The sequence below is a fragment of the Equus asinus genome, chromosome 22, assembly GCF_041296235.1.
Source record: "Equus asinus isolate D_3611 breed Donkey chromosome 22, EquAss-T2T_v2, whole genome shotgun sequence".
NCBI lineage: Eukaryota > Metazoa > Chordata > Mammalia > Perissodactyla > Equidae > Equus > Equus asinus.
The window spans coordinates 16,779,611-16,797,638 of NC_091811.1; the positions used below are offsets into that span (position 1 = coordinate 16,779,611).

General features: G+C 44.7%; 1 protein-coding gene across 2 annotated transcripts in view; it reads left to right on the forward strand.

Annotated features, from left to right (window-relative positions):
- The first annotated feature begins 329 nt into the window (after positions 1–329).
- KCNA1 (potassium voltage-gated channel subfamily A member 1) overlaps positions 330–18,028 on the forward strand; it is a 109,590-nt gene continuing 91,891 nt past the window's right edge. The window contains exons 1-2 of one of the 2 annotated variants that reach the window (XM_014841738.3): positions 449–1,634; positions 2,001–9,351. In XM_014841738.3, coding sequence (XP_014697224.1) covers positions 2,511–3,998 — 1,488 coding nt within the window. In that variant the 5' untranslated portion in view covers positions 449–1,634; positions 2,001–2,510 and the 3' untranslated portion in view covers positions 3,999–9,351. Of the gene's footprint in view, positions 1,635–2,000; positions 9,352–18,028 lie in introns of those variants that run through there. The other variant, XR_011496871.1, reaches the window with a different exon arrangement.

Consider the following 18,028-nt stretch of genomic DNA (forward strand, 5'->3'; position numbering starts at 1 on the left):
GAGGTGGGTCCTGTGGGCGGGAGGCGGCGAGATCCGCGGCGGTGCGAAGGCGTGGTTCCGAGGCAGCGGCGTAAACCAATCAGCGGCGCCCCGGTTCTCGCAGCCTCCTCAGAGACTCCGCAGCAGTTCGAGTACCGAGCTGCTGGCTGGCTCTCCGGCGCTGCAGGCGCGGAGGCGCAGCGCCTCTGGGGGCGCAGCGGGAGCCGCCCTCCCAGTGCACCGCGCACTTCCCCGGCTCGTGCTGCCCTGCGCCTCTGTTGCCGACCCGTGCAAGCCGTGCAAATGGCCCTGTGGAGGCACTAGGCCGGGAAAAGAGGCTGCTGGAGGAAGAACGTAGGTGGGAGGTGGGCGGGCGACTTGCTTCTCAGATTCGTCCCAATTAGCGCCAAGTTGGCAGACAACCCTACAAACCCAGGAAGCCTTTGGTTGCCCAAAGTCACATTCTCCGTATTTTAAAATAATCTGATAGTGAAACTTCAACTCCCCTCGTAAGTCAAAGAGGGACAGACTTTTAGCACCTCTGCCTCGCAGTAACACGACACAGAACAGACCCAGGTGATCCTTAACTGCAGAGCTCTTCCCCGAGTCGGCATCTCTCTGAGTCCGGCGGAGAGAAGCTGGGATGGCCCCGCAGAGAGCCCCCTGCCGGAGGGGCGGAGGGCGTGCAGAGCGTGGCGACCGAAGCGGATTATTGTGGGACTGCACAAACGCAGACCCATCCGAGGAGTTTTGCCAGGAACACCACCGCCTGCATTGCGTCGGACCTGACCATTTACAATGTGAAATTCCCGGGGAAGGTCGTGGCTAGGGACTGTGCGTGTGCGTGGCTGTGGACCATAAGGGAGGTAGAATTGGTGGTCGGCTTTTCTAGCAAGAGAAGGAAAAAGCTGTGCTGGCAAGGGTGGGAACTGAATGACAACCCCCCTCTGCCAAGCCACCCCCTCATATTTTCCATCTACCTCCTCGCTCCTGCCCTCCTCCGCCCTCCCCAACCCACGCCCGGGTGGGCCAATCGCTGCTCCGCATTCCAGGCGCTTTCTCAGGTTTCTGCTGATCTTGCAGCGCCCAGAAATGGACCGAGCGGACCCGCCGCCGCACGCACCCTGCCCCACTCGGAGCTCCTAACGGCTCCGGACGCGCAGCGGAGCCTCGGCGAGGTCCACGCTGGGCTACGGAATCCGAGGGGACCCGAGAGCCATGTAGACCCAGGCTCTTGCTCGCCCGCCTCTTTCGGGATCGAATCAAGGGCTCCCGTAGTGTTAGGAGGGGGCGAGAGTGCTGTTTATCGTCATTTGCTTCAGAGCTTCGGGAGAGGGTGGCATTTTGCTTTTCCGCCCCGCATCCTCCGGAACTCCCTGCACCAGAGAGAGGACAGCGTCTCTAGGTTGCTGGCAACCGGTGAGAATGGGGGTAGGGAATGGATATTTCCGCCGTAGCTGCTCAGTAAAGCGACTGTCCACCTGAACGGCCGCAGGACGAGGGGGTGAGGGCGGCGAGTTTGCCCCGGCGCCTCTCGGATGCGGCTGCGGCGGCGGTCGCGGCTCCCGCCCCGGTACTGCAAAGGCGACCTGCCGCATTCCGACTCGGGCTCTCCGCCGACTCAGCACCGCCCCTGCGCCAAGCCGACCGGCCAGGTAGGGGGCTCCCCAGTTGGGTCTGCAGAAGCGGGGGCTGGGGCGACCGGGTGGGGAAAGCCGGGGATGTGGGGATGCTGCCTGGGACCTGGAGCTCCCCTAGCGTCTCTCGGCGCTTTCCGATCTCTAGTTTAACGAAGTTGTAAACAGATCGGCTGTTGGGCATTGGGGAAAGTGGGATGGAAGAGCCCCAAACTTGGATTTCCGGGTGTCTGCGTGTGTCTGTCTATGTGTATGTGATAACCCTAGCAAAAGTCCAGTGCTGTCTAAAAAAGCTAGAGGTCTGTGCTCTTCGGTGTCTGTAGATCCGTCCCATCTGAATGCTTCTGATTTTCTACCCCCATATCACTTTCTATTTCTCTGCAGCGTCCATCGATCGCCCCGGTGGGAGCTTAGAAGGCGGCAGGCGAAGAGGGGTAGGAGGGGGGAGAGCCGAGGAGAAGCAGAGAGGGTGGCAGGCGAGGGGATCTGCTGAGCTGGCTCTGCACCCGGTCCTAGGAGGGCTCACGGAGGGGAGGGGAGGCCAGGGTGACCCCCGAAGCCCTGGCCCGGTCCGCCAGAACGGCACTGCGTTAAGGCACCTCGGAGCAGGAAGAAATACCAACCCTCCCCCCACCCCAACCCTCGGCAAAAAGCTGCCCCCGGGGCCGCAGGCAAGGGGGATTCCCAACTGAGTAAAAGGCAGGGTGGAGGGGAAGGTAACAAGAAGCGAAGTCGCAGATCTCTGGACCTGCTCGCTTTGAAGCCCCTCCCCCTGAGCGTGGGGGAGACGCGCACTCCGGTGGGGGGGGCGCTCGGGTCCCCCCCACCCCTCCTCCCTCGTTCTTCCACCCCGGGCCGTCTCCTGGGCTCTCACCCCTACCCCCGGCTTCCACCATGACGGTGATGTCTGGAGAGAACGTGGACGAGGCTTCGGCCGCCCCCGGCCACCCCCAGGATGGCATCTACCCCCGGCCGGCCGACCACGACGACCACGAGTGCTGCGAGCGCGTGGTGATCAACATCTCCGGGCTGCGCTTCGAGACGCAGCTCAAGACCCTGGCGCAGTTCCCCAACACGCTGCTGGGCAACCCTAAGAAACGCATGCGCTACTTCGACCCCCTGAGGAACGAGTACTTCTTCGACCGCAACCGGCCCAGCTTCGACGCCATCCTCTACTACTACCAGTCGGGGGGCCGCCTGCGGAGGCCGGTCAACGTGCCCCTGGACATGTTCTCCGAGGAGATCAAGTTTTACGAGTTGGGCGAGGAGGCCATGGAGAAGTTCCGGGAAGACGAGGGCTTCATCAAGGAGGAGGAGCGCCCTCTGCCCGAGAAGGAGTACCAGCGCCAGGTGTGGCTGCTTTTTGAGTACCCCGAGAGCTCCGGACCCGCCAGGGTCATCGCCATCGTCTCCGTCATGGTCATCCTCATCTCCATCGTCATCTTTTGTCTGGAGACTCTACCCGAGCTGAAGGATGAGAAGGACTTCACAGGCACCGTCCGTCGCATCGACAACACCACGGTTATCTACAGTTCCAACATCTTCACGGACCCCTTCTTCATCGTGGAAACCCTGTGCATCATCTGGTTCTCCTTCGAGCTGGTGGTGCGCTTCTTCGCCTGCCCCAGCAAGACGGACTTTTTCAAAAACATCATGAACTTCATCGACATTGTGGCCATCATCCCCTATTTTATCACTCTAGGCACCGAGATAGCTGAGCAGGAGGGAAACCAGAAGGGCGAGCAGGCCACTTCTCTGGCCATCCTCAGGGTCATCCGGTTGGTAAGGGTTTTCAGAATCTTCAAACTCTCCCGCCACTCTAAGGGCCTCCAGATCCTGGGCCAGACCCTCAAAGCTAGTATGAGGGAGCTAGGGCTGCTTATCTTTTTCCTCTTCATCGGGGTCATACTGTTCTCTAGTGCAGTGTACTTTGCCGAGGCGGAAGAAGCTGAGTCGCACTTCTCCAGTATCCCCGATGCTTTCTGGTGGGCGGTGGTGTCCATGACCACTGTAGGATACGGTGACATGTACCCTGTGACAATTGGAGGCAAGATCGTGGGCTCCTTGTGTGCCATCGCTGGTGTGCTGACAATTGCCCTGCCCGTACCTGTCATTGTGTCCAATTTCAACTATTTCTACCACCGAGAAACTGAGGGGGAAGAGCAGGCTCAGTTGCTCCACGTTAGCTCCCCTAATTTAGCGTCTGACAGCGACCTCAGTCGGCGCAGTTCCTCTACTGTCAGCAAGTCTGAGTACATGGAGATCGAAGAGGATCTGAATAATAGCATAGCGCATTATAGACAGGCCAATATCAGAACTGCCAATTGCACCGCAGCTAACCAAAACTGCGTTAATAAGAGCAAGCTACTGACCGATGTTTAAAAAGCCGAGCAAACAAACAAAAAAACCCGCTTAGCAGCTTGAAAGACTTAAAACACAAAACAAAACAAAAACCCTAGTGACCCATGTCACTCTTTGTAGATACTTTACTCAGTAGTCTTTGAACACTCTGTTTAACTGTCAATGCATTGTTGCATTGCGGACTTTGGGGGTGATGAACCAGAAGCTTTCCAGATGCATAAAAAAAGAGACTATTTTCATTTTATCAACAAATGGGAAAAGAAAGTGTCTTTTCTAAGACTGGTTTAAAAAAATTGAGTCCATGAGCTAGCCTAGGTAAAATAAGATTCATACGCTTCCCCATACCGAAACATTTTTAATCCTTTGGCTTTGATTTTTTTCTTGTAACTAAAAACCAGATGATCACTTAGAAATAGAAAATTAAAATTTGCATGGGACTCCCATATAAAGTCTTTACAAACTGCACAGTACATTGAAGACAGTGCATCTGATGTATTATATGTAACATGATATGCCAGCCAAACGGGCAATGAACAAATGTTGTTTTTATTTTGATCAACTGAACTGCATATTACAAGGGGAAAAAATTACTTGAGACTGGTTCACAAAGCACCTTATACATCTGATCCTGGTCCTGATTTGTAGGGGTTTTCCCTCTGCCCCATTCCCCTTCTAACCCAAATTGTTCTCTAAGAAAAAGAGAACTGAGTTAAATTAATTGATTCATCTGCCCTGCTGCTAAGTTTCTCAACTGCAGATGAGCCAAACACAGGTTGTTTCTCACCAGTCCCGCCCCCTGCCCCCTGGCCTCTAGAACTGGATATAAAACCTTAGCCTCCTTATTGCAAGACAGCACAAACGGAGTTAAATGTAAGCATGTTTGAACCTGATAATATTTATTTTATAATCGCATGCTGAGAACGCTAACTCAGACAATAGGGGATAAGCTTACGTTGGAATCAACTCTTCTAAAAATAGATCCTTTTTCATTTGCATTCACCAAAAGTGCACTCCTTCATTTATTAACTATTAGTAAATAAAGTACTGTATTTAAGTGCATATGTTAGTCAGATGGGAACAATAAGTTTTTGGAGCTCACAGCATGTTCTCTTATGCAGCATTATGGCCTGTTTGATTAAGGTGTAACTTGAATTTAATTAATGCATGATTTCAGTAAAAAAAAAGAAAAAATAATAAAAATTACAAGATTGTGGGGTGAAAGGCCCAAAGAAATAATGGGGGAGTGGGTGTGGGGGGCACTTAGTCAATTTTCCTGCCTTTGCTCAGGGAAATGTCAGGTTTCTTGCAGGTATAGGCAGAGAGGACCAAGATGCCCATCCCTTAAAGGGAAGCCCTGTGGAAAACTAAATAAGTCATCAAGGTATATATAACAACACCTAAGAACAAGTATTCTTTCTAGCTGAAGATAAACACAAGCAAAACAAACAAACCAACAAAAAAAGGTGCAGTACTGCATGTTTTTGGTGCATTCTTAAGATGTAAATGAAAATGTTTATCTATCGTATGCATCCAGAGCAGAGCTGATTTCTTTTTGCAGTCATGATGAGAAGTCTCTAGAGACTTTGGCCATCCCCCTGAGGCTCCCTGAAGAAACCAACCAGTTGATTTAATAGTTGCTTAGTGCCTTTATCCTGTACCCACAGTGAACTGCAGAAAGTGCCTCCGTTCACACAGCTGAGAAGTGATGTAAAAAAAGGGAGGAAGGTTGGGGCACAGAATCTTTTGCTTTTTCTTTTTCCACCCTTGCTGTCTCACTTCACTACTGTGCGAAGACCACACCATCCTAAACCCTGGAAAGGAGAGATCCAGGAGGGTGCCGTCTCTCTGGCCAGCCACTGGACTTGGTCCCTTTGGCAACGTGATACGGGATGTAAACGGGGGCCTGAGACCCATCTTCGAACTGGACATGAACTGTGAACTTGTTTTTATCCTCTTCTCCACCAGAAGCCAAGACAAACTCTTTGGGACTTTGTTTCCTATCCAGGGCCACTCTGGGCGTGCGAGGCTTTCTCAGGTCCAGTGTTGTGTTCCTTGCCAAGTTCCTTATCCCTCCTCTGTTAGCAGCAGCACTTTGCAAATCTCTGATAGTCTGATCTGGTCAGGCATCACCGGGGATGGGGGAACACTCAGTTCATAATAACCTTTCCTAGGCCTTCCTTCCTGGCCCACTCCTTTCAGATATTTCCTGTGATGCTCTTATGGTCTTCCCACCTGGCAGTCACTTCACAGGCTGAGCATCTAACTTCTGCTGCCCCAGGCACCCAGCCCAGAGAGCGGTGGGGACCCTGTGCCTAGCTGAAAGAGAGCCACACAGCGCAGGCTTCTGGGGCCCAGCAGCTGTCCACCAATGGAGAGGCACTCACAGCCTTTTTAAGGACCCCAAGGTGGGGAATCTTCACCTTGCACTTAGCATGTGGCTGCCTGCTGCTGACCACCTTACATTCCTGCCCTGCTTCTTCTGGAAATCTTCCCTGTTACTTCCATCCCTTCCCCTACCCTATCCTAGAACTAGCAGTGAGCCAGTGAAGAAGCTAGAGTAACACCCAGGCTGGCTGACTCAGTTGAAAGAACGAACATGGACATTGTACCTTCCTGTGCGGTTTCTGTGAATCTGTAAGACGAACTTAACATCGTGGAAGACGAGGGGCCAAGGACTGCACAGCATCTGACCACAGGGCGTTAGACCCTCCCTTGTGAGGTTTCCTTCTCTTTTGAACCTTGACTCATCCTGGCTGTTCCTCTCCTACCTGCTGAAAAGTCCCCCATTGGGAAAAAATGCCAACCTCCCCTAAATTTCTGGGGATCTTGATCTTTTATTTAGACTTTGAGATCTAGGACACAGAACTTGAACCGCTGCACTCTGTCAACAGCAATAATCCACTCAGTACTGTGGGATGGATGGGTCAGAGGAGGAGAAAATGGGACAAGACTGATGAGATTGTCTTTGGCTGCCTGGTTTACCTCTCGTGGTTACGCGCTGGACTCCTGAGTCATCTGCATGTGTTACAGGAAAAAGTACTACATGCGGTGAACCTATCGGCCTGGGATCGGAGAGGAGTTGTTATGAATTTGGGTGGTATGGGGAAAATGAATGCTGCTTATCCATCTGTAGATCACTACAACCAAGTCCGTAGGAATGGAGTACGGGGATTATCTGTGTAGCATAGGCATGCGAAGTCTGACAAAGCTCTTACCCCTTGCACTATAATGTGCTGAAATGTTTTTGTAGACCTGAAGGTGCACTTATCAAAACTGCCTATTAAGGAATGACTTTCTTTTGGTTTACCTTCACGGATTTATTTTATCGGGCTTTTTACCTTTTCGTCCCCTTCCTGGTCTTGAGCTTTAATGGCTCCTGTCCCGAATCCTTGTTTTCTCCAGAAGGAGAAGACATCTGACGTGCTGATAGCCATAGCTCAGCTCTTCCAGTGTATCGGGGCCCTCGTTCCACAGGGTGGCAGTGGAAGGGCCGGGTCACACCAGGGCTGTTAGCCATCCCAGAATCTCTGACGTGGTTAGCTCACCTCAAGGGATCTGAATTAGAGACCAAAGACACTGACTTCCTCTGTCCTCAGATTTATAGAATACAGACTGTAGCCAGGAGAGATTTTTGTTTTGCATTTCTTCTTCCCCATCTGTGCACAGCCCTCCCTCGCTCCCCCTTGAGAATTGAGTTCTGATTATCAGTTAAAACAGCTCCTTGAGAGTGTGTTAGTGCGTTAGCCCAGCAAAATCAAATGAACCGATAACAAATTCTTCTCCTGAAATATGGCCAGTGGACAGTCACTTCCCTAAAATGAAATCGTGCAGCAGGTTTAGATCCCACTGTGGTGGGACTAAAGCACAAGTGACGTCACAATCTTGATTCACTTGAGAATTAAAAAAAAAAAAAACCTGTAAATGATAAGTGAGGAATAGATTTCTTTAAGTAGAAATTTGGTTGAGTCTATAAAGAGCCTTCTTCACGTTGTGTAGAGTTACAGATTTTCCAAAATGGTTAACATCTGAAGAGTCAGTAAAAATAGTTTCCTAACCCTCCCATTTAATATAGGAGACCTCGGAACACATGCTTTTTAACAGTTTTACAATTGAGTTCGTCGTTTGGTAGGTTAGATCGAACAGAAAGGAGAAAGAGGACATCAGCAGAAGGCAATGCCCCATTTTCTTCCAGGAATGACTGATTCCTGGGAGTGGTGAGAATTGGTGGGTGGTAACCATCCATAGCATAAAATGGTTGGAAGGAATATAAACTGCCAAACTGCCGTTTTATCTTCCCACTTTTTCAAGAAAAGATGAAGTCTTTCACTTTTTATGTTCATTGCAGGAGGACAGATAGACAGACACACGAAAATTTTTAAACCAGACACAACCCAAGTTGAATTATGATCTCAGGACGTGGCTCTCATCCACCACGTGGCGTATTAGTATACACATTTATATCATGGGTTTCAGGGTATATGTGAACATGTTCAGCATGACTCAGGTAAACCTTAGAAGAATGTATATCACTTATCATTTTTGTAAAGAAGCGATCAGGAGCTGACTTGTTAACCAAAACTGTTCCATTACCTTGGGTCACTGTGCGAACTCATTCAGGGTATAAGTGTAAGGTTTAGAAGTCTTGGGATCAAATGCTAGTCTCTTTGCTCAGGCGAAATGACCCTGGGCTTCCTTGGGAAGTCCAGGGTGGTTGTCAGGAGTGAGGCCCTGCTGACCTCAGGACTGTTAGCTTTAAGATTAGCCCTAGTCACAGTGATTTTCATTTAGGAGTTAACTAGGAGTTCACTTTTTATGACATGAGACTTCAAAGAGTAGAGAAAAGTTTTGTACCATAATCAGAGAAGAAGAAGACATGGTGTAAGGAAAGAAAACAAAACACAAAATCCCTTGTAAAATATTCCAGGTCTGAAGTGTCCTGTCCACACCTTCCAGAAGCAGCCTTCTTCTCTGCAGGCAGGGAACCGTTCATACAGCAGCTGTATAGACAGCAGGGACTCTGTAGACATACCTCGAACATTCAACTTAAAGTATTACCAAGGTTCGATGTGAAAATTGAGTAGTAGTAATTTAAAGTGCACCATCAGGACAACAAACCATTTAAGCTGAACAAGCGCTCTTCCATTTCTTGAGTTTGCCGGTTGCTTACACCTTGAGTTAAGGACACGTCTCGTTTTCACCTACTGTGCATTTCCCCCGCCCAGCTGTTTACCATGTCGGGTAGAGGACATTGAATGTTATGAATTGAGAACCTAATTGAAGCGCATAGGTTTCATCTATGCAATTTTACTTGCTTCTGTCACTTTATGATCTGTTCATATTTGGCATCAATTAAAGATAATTTTTAAGGATCTTATCAAGGAATATCTTGACTGGTTATTTGTGTCTCCTTTAACTGGTCTTTTGGGAGCCCTTTCTTGTGAGGTCTCTCTAACATGGTGAATACAAGATAAAATCCTGAAGCAGCCTTGTTTTCTTTGACACTCATGGACTATTTCTTCTGTACAAGGAAATACACTGGGGTTGAAGTTTGACAATAAGTTAACAGTCTGGTCTCAAGTGGGGAGGATCCCAAGTGAAGGCTGTTGGAATTTGGCCCATGAAAACAGTGGGGATCAAGCTTTGAAAAGAGAGAAAAAAATGAGGTGCAAGGGAATCAAGTAGTTGATTATATTCGCTCAAATTGTTTTTGATTTGAAACTGTATCTTTCATTCACAGTCTAAGCTTTTCAGGAAGGATAGCATGTGTGTGTGTGTGTGTGTGTGTGTGTGTGAGTGTGTGAGTGTGTGTCATAGCTCTGTGGTCTGGCATCAAATAGCTTGATAGTTATAATATGGTGTTAAAAGCGACTTTGATGTAGAAAAACAAAGTAATTCCTAGCTCTTCTTTACATGGACTTTTTCCAGGTAGCTCTGCGTGTGGTTAACATTTCTTTCTTCCTGTTGTTTTTTTTTAATGACTTGTTGGTACGTTTCCTTTTGATTCTTCCTGAGATTTACAGGTTCTCTTTTCTTCCTAGCGAATATCATATTTTATACCAGCTCTTTTATGTCAAAGCAAACAGGGTTCCATGCTTTATGACAGAGTCTGTTATAAGCCAAATGCATTGGGTGGCTGGTGCATCTTCATGGAATTGTATTGCATTGTGATGAGTTCAAATTGTAAGATTTGGGGATGAATCTTGCTTTTACTCTGTGAGTTACTACTGAAAGTAGATTATGAGGCTAGGCAGGCTGCCCACGATTTTTCTGTTGTGGTCGGAAAACAGGCAAAGCGGAGTTCCAACAGACAAGGGTACGAGAGAGCTAGAACTACATCAGTGGCAGTGGCTAAATGAGCTGGGACATTCACAGCCCTGAGTGTGTTTCTTAGAGCTCAGCCTTGGAATGTCCTTCTAGTAGCAGAGGCAGGCAGATGCAGACAGAATGCAGGGGCAGGGCTATAACTGGAAGCTTTCTTGTTTACAGAGCTTCAAAAGGAAGTCAAGTCAGTTTTATGGGAGGCCAACCAGAGGAGTCAAGAACAGAAAGCGGCTGCGACGTGATCCTAGCCACTCTGCCACTGGGTGGGAAGCTGGCTGTTGCTTCCTGCAGTTAGTGTGGACTTGTGAGCCCCAGCAGGCTCGAGTGTGGAGGGAAGGCTAGCCTTGAGGCTGAGCAGAGTGTGTCCCATTGCAAAGTCCCATGCAGATAAGACAGCATGGTCACGCGCACAACTGGAAAGCAGCCCTTTGAACCAGCTTAAGTAGGATAATTGAAAATATCCTATTTAATTAATTGAATCCAATATACCATCGATTTTAAGATGTGCTGTTGTTTGACATATTCATAAGAAAGAAAGACCATTAGCAATTATGACCTGCCTTTGCATTGATTCATCTCAATTTTAGAGACGTAAAAAAGTCAAAACAGGGGCCGGCTCCATGGCGTAGTGGTTAAGTTCGCACGCTCCACTTCAGCAGCCCGGGTTCACAGGTTTGGATTTCAGGCGCAGACCTACACCAGTCGTCAGCCATGCTGTGGCAGCGACCCATGTATCAAGTGGAGGAAGATTGGCACAGATGTTAGTTCAGGGCTAATCTTCCTCAGGAAAAAAAAAAAGTAAAAACAAAATGAAAAGGATCTTAGAACTGATGAACTACATTGATGAACAATGACTCTAATGTATGTCCCCCTTTGTTTCCTGGTGTGATAGTAGGTTTGAATTCTAAGCCCCTTAAATTTGGCAGTTTCTTGAACCCTGGCTGGAACCTTCAGGTCTTGTTTAACTATCGTTTTACCCAACACTATGTTCGCTCAGCCCTGCCCTTCACCTTGGCTGTGTGCTGGTAGGTTTTGGCTCTCCCTGCCTTCATACTCTTTAGCATCCAGAGATCACTTCTTTACCCAGCGAGGCCCTTAGATTTAACTATGTCTGGAAAGAGGTTTGCTCTTGCTGCTCCTCCCTCCGAGGTTTCCCCTTATGGGCAGTCCCTCTGTTACTGGGTGTTCAGAGCCTTCCCCAGCCCTTGGCTTTTGTCAAGTTAAAAGCAATCTGACACCGATTCCCACTAAGGTGCTAATAGCAACACCTCCAGTTTGTGGAGCTCTCTTTACAGTTTGCAAATCACTTCCACGTTAATTATGTTGCTTTATTCTACGGTGAATTAGGTAGGGCTGATACTGCAAACCTTGTTTTATAGGCTGAGGGACTTGCCAAGAGGCACTGGGTGGAGGGAACAGCCTAGGTTTATCAATGATTCTATGGCCCAGTGTCTGGCACATCGTGGGGACTTGGAATGTTTATTAGCTGGTGGAATGCTGGATGGTGCAATGGCATGTGTTAACCCTGGCACAGGCTTAGGCTCTTTGAGTCTTTAAATTGCTCATTTCTAAAATGCTAATATAATACCACTGTAGGGTTGTGTGAATTAAATGAGATGATATGGGTTGACTTGTTTGGTAGATTCTAACGTGTTCTATAAATGTGAGCTGTTAATAGATAAGTTGTTAATTATAATGAGGAAAGAAGGAGTGGGTGGGAGGAGGGAGAGGAGGAGGCTGCTGGATTCCTCCTCCCAGAGGAGGGGCTGCACCTTAAAGGAAGCCTCCAGGGAGGTCACCTGCCTAATTCAAAGATGAGCTGTGTGATGGTGGAATTGCAGACGGGCAGAGATGCTTTCAGGAGGCGTCTTCAGGACGTCCTGTAGGGAATACGGGGCATGCGGCAGCCCCGCAGGACTCTCAGCCTCTATTTCTCGTTTTGTTTCTCCCTCGCTCTGCAGCATAATACTATTTTACATCTTTAGACCCCAAATATCAAGGGTAAACTCTGCAGTGCGGTAAGTTGAGGACCCCGAAGTTATCTTTTTTTAAATAATTTTTTTTGTTGTGGTCTAAATAGTTTATAACATTGTGACATTTCAGTTGTACAGTAATATTTGTCAAACACCGTATAAATGTGCCCCTGCACCCCTTGTGCCCACCCTCCCCCTCCTTCCCCCTGGTAACCGCTAAATTATTCTCTTGGTCCATAAGTTTGTTTATATTTCACATATGAGTGAAATCATATAGTGTTTGTCTTTCTCTATCTAACTTGTTTCTCTTAACCTGATGCCCTCAAAGACCATCCATGTGGTTGCGAATGGGACGATTATGTCTTTTTTATGGCTGAGCAGTATTCCATTGTATATATGTACCACATCTTCTTTATCCAGTCATCAGTCGTTGGGCACTTGGGTTGCTTCCACGTCTTGGCTGTTGCAAGTAATGCTGCCATGAACATAGGGGTGCATAAGTCTCTTTGTATCGTTGATTTCAAGGTCTTTGGACAAATACCCAGTAGAGAGGAAGCTGGGTTGTATGGTAGTTCTATTTTAAGTTTTTTAAGAAATCTCCATACTATTTTCCAAAGTGGCCACGCCAGTTTGCATTCCCACCAGCAGTGGATGAGCGTTCCCTTTTCTCCACAACCTCTCTGACATTTCTTATTTTTTGTCTTGGTGATTATAGCCATTCTAACGGATGTAAGATGATATCTAAGTGTAGTTTTGATTTGCGTCTCCCTGATGATTAGTGATGTTGAGAATCTTTTCATGTGCCTATTGGCCATCGTATTTCTTATTTGGAAAAATGTCTGTTCATATCCTCTGCCCACTTTTTGATTGGGTTGTTTATTTTTTTGTAGTTCAGTTGTGTGAGTTCTTTATGTATTATGGAGATTAACCTCTTGTCAGATATAGGATTTGCAAATATTTTCTCCCAGTTGGGGGGTTGTTTTTTCATTTTGACCTTGGTTTCCTTTGCCTTCCAGAAGCTCTTTAGTCTGAAGAAGTCCCACTTGTTTATTCTTTCTTTTGTTTCTCTTGTCTGAGTGGACTTCGTATTTGTAAAGATCCTTTTAAGGCTGATGTCAAAGAGTGTATTGCCTATATTTTCTTCCGTAAGTTTGATGGTTTCCAGTCTTATCTTCAAGTCTTTGATCCATTTTGAGTCTATTTTTGTGTATGGAGAAAGATAATGATCTACTTTCATTCTTTTGCATGTGGCTGTCCAATTTTCCTGGCACAATTTATTGAAGAGGCTTTCCTTTCTTCATTGTATGTTCTTGGCTCCTTTGTCGAAGATTATCTGTCTGTCCGTATATGTGTGATTTTATTTCTGGGCTTTCAATTCTCTTCCATTGACATGTGTGCCTGTTTTTGTACCAGTACCAGGCTGTTTTGATTACTGTAGCTTTGTAATATGTTTTGAAGTCAAGGATTGTGTTGCCTCCAGCTTTGTTATTGTTTCTCAGGATTGCTTTGGCTATTTGGGGTCTTTTGTTGCCCCATATGAATTCTGAGATTCTTTGTTCTATTTCTGTGAAGAATGTCCTTGGGATTCTGATTGGGATTGCATTGAATCTGTAGATTGCTTTAAGTAGTATGGCCATTTTAACTATGTTTATTTTTCCAATCCGTGTGCATGGAATCTCTTTCCATTTCTTTATGTCATTATCGATTTCTTTCAGTAATGTCCTATAGTTTTCCTTGTATAGGCCTTTCACCTCCTTGGTTAAATTTATTCCTAGATATTTTATTCTTTTTGTTGCTATTGTAAATGGGGTTGTATTCTTGAGTTCTTGTTCTGTCAGCTCATTATTACAGTATAGAAATGCCACTGATTTTTGTACTTAGACTTTGTATCCTGCCACTTTGCTGTAGTTGTCAATTATTTCTAATAGTTTTATGATGGATTCTTTAGGGTTTTCTATATAGAAAATCATGTCATGTGCAAAGAGTGAGAGTTTCACTTCTTCACTCCATATTTGGATTCCTTTTTCTTGTCTAATTTCTCTGGTCAAAACCCCCAGTATTGTGTTGAATAAGCGTGGTAAGAGTGGGCATCCTTGTCTTGTTCCTGTTCTCATGGGGGTGGCATTCAGTTTTTCCCCGTTGAGCATGATGTTGGTAGTGGGTTTGTCATATATGGCTTTTATTATGTTGAGGTATTTTCCTTCTATGTCCATTTTTTGAGAGTTTTTATCATGAACAGATATTGGATCTTGTCAAATGCTTTCTCTGCATCTATGGAGATGATCATGTGGTTTTTGTTTCTCCTTTTGTTAATGTGGTGTATCACATTGACTGATTTGCAGATGTTGAACCATCCCTGAGTTCCTGGTATGAATCCCACTTGATCATGGTGTATATCTTTTTAATGTATTGCTGTATTCAGTTTGTCAATATTTTGTTGAGGATTTTTTCATCTATGTTCATCAGTGATATTGGCCTGTAATTTTCCTTCTTTGTGTTGTCCTTGTCTGGTTTTGGGATCAGGGTGATGTTGGCCTTGTAGAATGTGTTAAGGATATTTCCATCTTCCTCAATTTTTTGGAATAGTTTGAGAAGAATAGGCAATGTATTATCTTTAGATGTTTGGTAGCATTCTCCCGAGAAGCTGTCTGGTCCTGGACTTTTATTTTTGCGGAGGTTTTTGATCACTGTTTCAATCTCTTTACTTGTGATTGGTCTATTCAGATTCTCTATTTCTTCTTGATTCAGTTTTGGGAAGTTGTAAGATCCAAGAACTTATCCGTTTTTTCTAGATTGTCCAGCTTGTTGGTGTATAGTTTTTCATAATATTTTCTTATAATCTTTTGTATTTCTGTGGTATCCATTGTAATTTCTCCTGTTTCATTTCTAATTTTATTTATTTGAGACTCCTTTCTTTTTTTCTTAGTGAGTCTGGCTAAGGGTTTATCCATTTTGTTTATCCTCTCAAAGAACCAGCTTCTTGTTTCATTGATCCTTTTTGCGGTCTTTTTTGTTTCAATTTCATTTATTTCTGCTCTAATTTTTATTATTTCCTTCCTTTTGCTGAGTTTGGGCTTTGTTTGTTCTCCTTTTTCTAATTCTGCTAGGTGTAGTTTAAGATTATTTATTTGAGCTTTTTCTTGTTTGTTAATGTGGGCCTGTATTGCTATACATTTCCCTCTTAGGACCACTTTTGCTGCATCCCATATCAGTTGGTATGGTGTGTTTTCATTCTCATTTGTCTTCAAATATTTTTTGATTTCTCCCTTTATTTCCTCAATGACCCATTGGTTGTTCAGCAGCATGTTGTTTAGTCTCCACATTTTTGTTCCCTTTCCAGCTTTTTTCTTGTAGTTGATTTCTAGTTTCACGGCATTATGGTCGGAAAAGATAGTAGATATGATTTCAATTTTCTTAAATTTATTGAGCTTTGCCTTGTTTCCCAATATATGGTCTATCCTTGAGAATGTTCCGTGTGCACTTGAGAAGAATGTATATTCTGCTGTTTTGGGATGGAGTGCTCTATATATGTCTAAGTTCATCTGGTCTAGTTTTTTGTTTAAGTCCACTATGTCCTTGTTAACTTTTTGCCCAGATGATCTATCCATTGATGTAAGTGGGGTGGTGAGGTCCCCTCCTATTACTGTGTTGTTGTTAATATCTCCTTCTAGGTTGGTTAATAGTTGCTTTATGTACTTCTGTGCTCCTGTGTTGGGTGCATGCATGTTTATAAGTGTTATGTCTTCTTGGTGGAGAGTCCCTTTGATCATTATATACTGCCCCTCTATGTCTTTCATTGCCAGTTTTACCTTGAAGTCTACTTTGTCTAATGTAAGTATGGTAACACCTGCTTTCTTTTGTTTGCCATTAGCTTGGAGTATTGTCTTCTATCCCAGAAGGTATCTTTAATAATTTACATCACTTCTGACTGCCTCATTTCCCCCAGGTGCAAAATATTGTACAATTTGATTTTTTTCTTTCCACCTGTGAATATTGAGAAATAAAGCAAGATGTTGTTTGGGAAGTTTTCTCATATGCTTGTCTGAGAGACATTGTATAAATATAAAAAAAACCCTATTCTTAACTTCCCTTGCTAAAAATAAAATAATCCTCATAAGCATACATGAGTCAATACAGGCTTTTCTTGAATAACACATACTACAAAGGTGCTTACACAAATTTGTAAGTTATGATATCTCTACACTGGTCCAGCCCTTCCTTCTTAAAAATGATTGGATAAATCAGCTGTGGGTTAAGTAGCAGTAAGACTTTTATCTGGTTTTCTTGAGGAATTTCATTGTAATTAAGTAAAGAGTTGAGTATCTATTGATTCTAATAGTTTAGTTCCCAAAACATTTTTCTGGAGAATAACATTCAGGAGCTAAATTGAGTTCTCTAACCTATTAATGACTTTTTGAAATAGATTTAACGCGGCGTGTTCATGTGTGCTGTAACAGAGAACATGTTCTCAGTGTTGTTGCAAGTGCTGAGCATTAAATGCATTTTAGGAACATTTTCAGACAAACTAATTCTAGTTGAAATTTATTTTTTCAGAATTGATATCAGAGGATGATGAAAGAGTAAAGGCTTAAACTTTGGATAATTATGTTTTGAGCTCAGAGCCAAATCCGACTTTTATTAAAAATGCTTATTTCTCAATATATTGAGTTGAGTGTTTAGAAATCCAAGATATTTTATTTATCTCCACAGTGATGATTGCTTTTTTTCTTCATTCCATACGATATCATTATTTCACTGTTTTAGAGAGGAAGTAATTTTGTTTTATGTGGATTTCAAAGGGAATCTCTCTCAGACTAAGATTCACCCCACCAAATGTTCCCTCTTCATCAATAGGCAAAAGGCTTTTAATCTTACAGAAAGGAGTGTGTATGGCAGTCCTAAAAGATGGGATGCCCAGCTCAGTTTTTGAACCATCACAGGATGTTGGTTTATTATTAAAGGACATTTCTAGTTTAGATGGAATGGCTTTCTTTTAAGTTTCCAGAGGATGAAGATCACATTTGTTGGCATTTTAAAAATAATACTTATCCTTAATGGATAAAGATGAGTCCTCTAAACATCATTTAGTCACAATTTTGTTAATTCAAAAAACAAAATAATTTGACTTTACACCATATAATTCTTAGCATGTTGGTATAAAAATGTTTGTCCACTGCAAATATTTCCAAGCAATGCATTAGAGCAGTGTTCAAGCCAGTGACATCCAGTGGATGGGGGAAAGGAGGTAGTTCAGCATGAAAAAGCCAAATACTTGACTTTAATTATAATTCGCAAGAGTTTGCTGCAAGAGTGTGATGGGTAAAATGAGAAGGATAATGTTTTACTAGCCTGAAGGTGGGAAGTTTGGCCAGGACAACTTTCAAGTCTCTGGTTTTAAACTGAGTGATTAGGAAATAGGCTGACGTTGGGGAGACTTGAGACTCTGGCCCATGTGTTGCGCAATAAGCAGGGTATTAAGTCACTCGTTAATTAGCTGCGGTTAATATGGTGACTAAAATAATGTTGCATCAGATAATGCTATTATTAATGCTATTATTATTAATGTTAAGTGATGGACTATTATGCTGTTTTAAAAAAGCCATATACATCGTCTTGTAGGTCAATTTAATGCGCTCAGTGGTCAGCCAGGTTGTGACGGAAATGGTTGTTGGACTGCACTAAATTATCCGGAAGTTTGCTGGTGTTGAGTAAGACAGGCTGTTTGTTATCACAGGTTATGTAGACAGAGTCCTCCAG